This window comes from Pyricularia oryzae, chromosome 5, assembly GCF_000002495.2.
Source record: "Pyricularia oryzae 70-15 chromosome 5, whole genome shotgun sequence".
Taxonomy (NCBI): Eukaryota; Fungi; Ascomycota; class Sordariomycetes; order Magnaporthales; family Pyriculariaceae; genus Pyricularia; species Pyricularia oryzae.
The window spans coordinates 1,964,977-1,968,554 of NC_017852.1; the positions used below are offsets into that span (position 1 = coordinate 1,964,977).

The following is a 3,578-nucleotide window of genomic DNA, read 5'->3' on the forward strand; positions in this document are numbered from 1 at the left end:
GACCTTGGCCCGTGAGAGGACTTTAGTATGGGCGTGTGAAAAGGGAAAAAAAATGCGGGAGTAAATAAGACAGTATCTTTTCATTATTATCCATTATCACTGTGCTGCGATTTGCTGGCTGGCTTGAGCCCCAGTGGGTGTCCAAGGATCACTGATCCCCTCTCTGAGCAGGCCACTGGATTGGAGCAGTGCGCCGTGCAGATGACCAAGGTCGTACCAGGAAGGGAGACTGAGGAGCCAGGGCGGGGGATATTCAATCGCTGGCGAGAAGGAAACGCCGCTCGTGAACACGGGAGGGGTGTGCCAGAAGGAGGAAAAAAAGAAGAAAAAAAAAAAAAAAAAGAGTCAAGTCTACCCAAAGAGCCAAGGCCTTGCCCGTGTGGGCCGTGTCAGCACAAGACGATACCTGGTTGGGTAAGGCGGCCGTCGACTTTTTTGTTTCGCAACCAGCTAGTAAACCGAAATGGCGGGGGGTAGCTTCTCTCTCTCTTTCTCTGGTGTGTTGGATGGTACCCACAGAAACGCGCTGGGGCCGACCGGCACCCCATGTCTACCATGGTCCTGTCGCTTGATGCCGCCTGCCATCGATGCGCTACGAAACGAATCAAAGATGCCACCTCTTTACGCTTTCACCCGGCGCAAACATTTGTTTTCTTTTGGCAAAACGACCCGTCAATCTTTGCCATGGATGAGCCATTGCGACGATTCCAACCCGTTGAAGATTCTGCTTTTTTCGGGAAAAGTACACATTGGCACCAGATAAGCTCCTGGGCTTTCCGAAGTTTTCTTGGAACCCAGGCCTTGAGTCGCACCAGCTTCCGAGCAGAACACTGAAGCGTGCGCACCATCAACAGAGATTGTCCATGTTCCCTTGGCTCAGACAAGGTCGATGCTTCTAGGCAGTAGTATGCTGGGAATTTCAAAAGATGTTTGGGCCTTTTGAGCGTTACGTCGATCGGGCCTACAACCTTTCATACGAGTCTCGGTGGGATTTACCCCCATTGTGACCGAGAGAGAGAGGGGTATTTGCAATACCTGCCTACCTGGGTATCCAGATAGTGGTGGGTGGTGCCAAATTTAACGTAGCCGCCGATATACCCACCTATCTCAACCTAGGTATGTATGTCTCGGCTGAGAATATGGCGTAGAACATCGACCCGGAAAAGGCGTCGGAGAATGCCGGATACTTGGCTTGATGATTTTGCGACAAGCGGCTCGAAAGCGAAAGCAACCAGCATCGAACCCTTTTACCATGACGGAAACAAAGTCATTGACCACCAGCCGTGTTAGCTAGCTCGAGGTATCCTGACAACCCGGATCCACCAACGGACCGATGAGTAGATCACTGATTGCTATTGCAATGGTCTCTGATCGATCCTGGTCGCTTGCTTTTTGTCTTTTTTCTCCGAGCAGGCAACGGATGGCCATTGATCATGCAACGGAACCAAGGGGCTTTGGGATGTTCACTTCAAGGAGCCACTTACTGACTACTTTCGAGTTCGATGAAAATAGCTCAATTAAATTCTACGGCGTAACCTGTCCTTGGAACCTCATTTGGGATTTATGCGTCTCAACCTTAGCAAGGAATGCTACCCGCAGCGGGTACAGCCGGCCAGAACCCGGGATTCCAAGTCGATTTGAATGTCTGCAAGCGCCCAGAGAGCCCCGCTTCAACGTCGTTTTGCTGCTGCAAGTCAACAACAAAACGCAAGACGCTGGACCAAAAGTCAAACAAGAAGTTGACTTTTAAACACTGACGTAGTTGAGAATAGGCGCGAAGTAATAGTAGCAGACTTGACCGAATATTGGGCTTGCTGGAGATCCCCCTCAATAAATTGTTTTAATATATGGCTATACTACCTGACAACGGCAAATGCTGGCTGATGCGTAGGGTTCGTTCAAGGCACGCACGCACGCACTCCAGACTCCCCGCTTCCCGTACTCCCCTCGTTCGCAGAAGATATGCAAAAGGCCCTGCACTGCGCGCTCCACATTGTGCAGAGGGCCAGGGAAGACAAACTAAAGATTCGCAAACCGTGAGGGCCTTGCATCGACGTTGATCAAAGTCGTGATGTACAGGCAGACCTAGCAGGCTAAAGTCTCGGGGGTTTGCTTGATGTGCTTTATGGCTCGTGCATGCCCTGGGGGTGGCGCCATGTCCTTCCCGCACCTCCATTGTCATTTTCCCCCAACGTGCCGATAGAGAGTAGGAGGCTGACCGCCCCGGGTCACGGGATCGACTCCTCTCATGCTTGTCGTTGCTTCTTGCGGGTTGGCTTGCATCGCATTCCCTTTTTCTTTAGCACACAGACGCTCAGTTTTCTTTTTTTTTCTTCTTTTTTTTCGACTGCATTTGTGCCGTCCGTCTATTCCGTTCAAGTTTGGTTTCGAATGCACTGCGAACGCACTGGCAGCGCGGGAAGTGATGCTTCCTTTCCTCTCGATACTACTTTATACCTGTCTTGCTGCTTGTCTGCTCGTTAAAAAAAAAAGGGCCCGCAAGTCTGAGCGGGTGCTGCAGTCGGGGCGGGACGACACACTTCCAAGTGCATGCCGCTTGCGCCACTTATCCTTGCCAGGGCGCCCTGCGTCGCACACAGGTTATATTCTTTTTCATACTTTCTACATGCCTATAGGGTGCATTCATTTTTATGTCGACAAGGAAACAAGAAAACGATTGAATATGAGATGGGGTGGGCGATGTGGTCGGACAATGGTGCGCCATTGATTGACTGACTGCTCGCGCCTATTGCAAAGCCAAATATACGCAGGCTAGAAAACCTACTCTTCTTGGAAGCGGGGCTTGGCATTGGCACCGTGCTTCTTCTTTTGACAGGTCTTCGGTTCGGTCTGTTTATCGTCTTAGCGTTCGATCTCCCATCGGCGAAGCAACGCCCGACGGAATTCTTGGTTGGAGTATGGATGAAAGGACGAAGCGCCACCGAAATATCGCACAGCTGTTTCGCCGCAAGGACCAGTTCGCCTGTCAATTTGGTGCAAAGCAAAACAAAATTGACCATGTGTAGAAAACTTCTACTTCTACCACCGGAGTACACTAGCGATATCACGGAGTGCACAGTCTATGCATTGCGCGCACTGTATGTCCACCCAACTGTCATAATAGATGTCTTGATGTACTGTACTCCGATTAAGGCCTTGGCTGGGTTCCTTCTCCTGCAAATGCAAATGCATGCAACCTGCACAAGGTGCAGCGGGAGGGGCGAGCTGTGTAAGACGGACAGCCAGGCCTAGGCTATAATCGAAATTCAATATTGGCAGGGTGTTGCATTGATTGCGTGCGTTTGTATCGAATCAATCCCACAATATCTAATTACCAGACTGGGGCATTGGAATATGTTGGGAAACGTGAGAGCCTGCGTTTGCGATGACGAGAGCCTTGTGAGACATTCCAAAGACTGACAGCCTGCCGATATGAGTATTGGAAAAGGTCGTCATTGGCATGTAAGACAACGTTCTATGCAGGTTTGTTTAGTCTGCAACAAGAAGAAGCTCTCGTTGCAGCCAGAGACAAGACAACTTGGAGCGCGAGAAACTTCATCGACGACTTTATCAACCGT

General features: G+C 50.4%; 1 protein-coding gene across 1 annotated transcript; it reads right to left on the reverse strand.

Moving 5' to 3' along the window:
- Positions 1–1,746: 1,746 nt before the first annotated feature.
- Positions 1,747–2,471, reverse strand: MGG_17393 (uncharacterized protein; the record flags this gene model as incomplete). The annotated part of the gene is made up of 2 exons (XM_003718268.1): positions 1,916–2,471; positions 1,747–1,826 (listed from the first exon to the last, which is right to left on the reverse strand). The coding sequence occupies exons 1-2, from the start codon at positions 2,049–2,051 to the stop codon at positions 1,747–1,749; spliced, it is 216 nt and encodes a 71-aa protein (XP_003718316.1). The 5' UTR covers positions 2,052–2,471.
- Between the last annotated feature and the right edge of the window lie 1,107 nt (positions 2,472–3,578).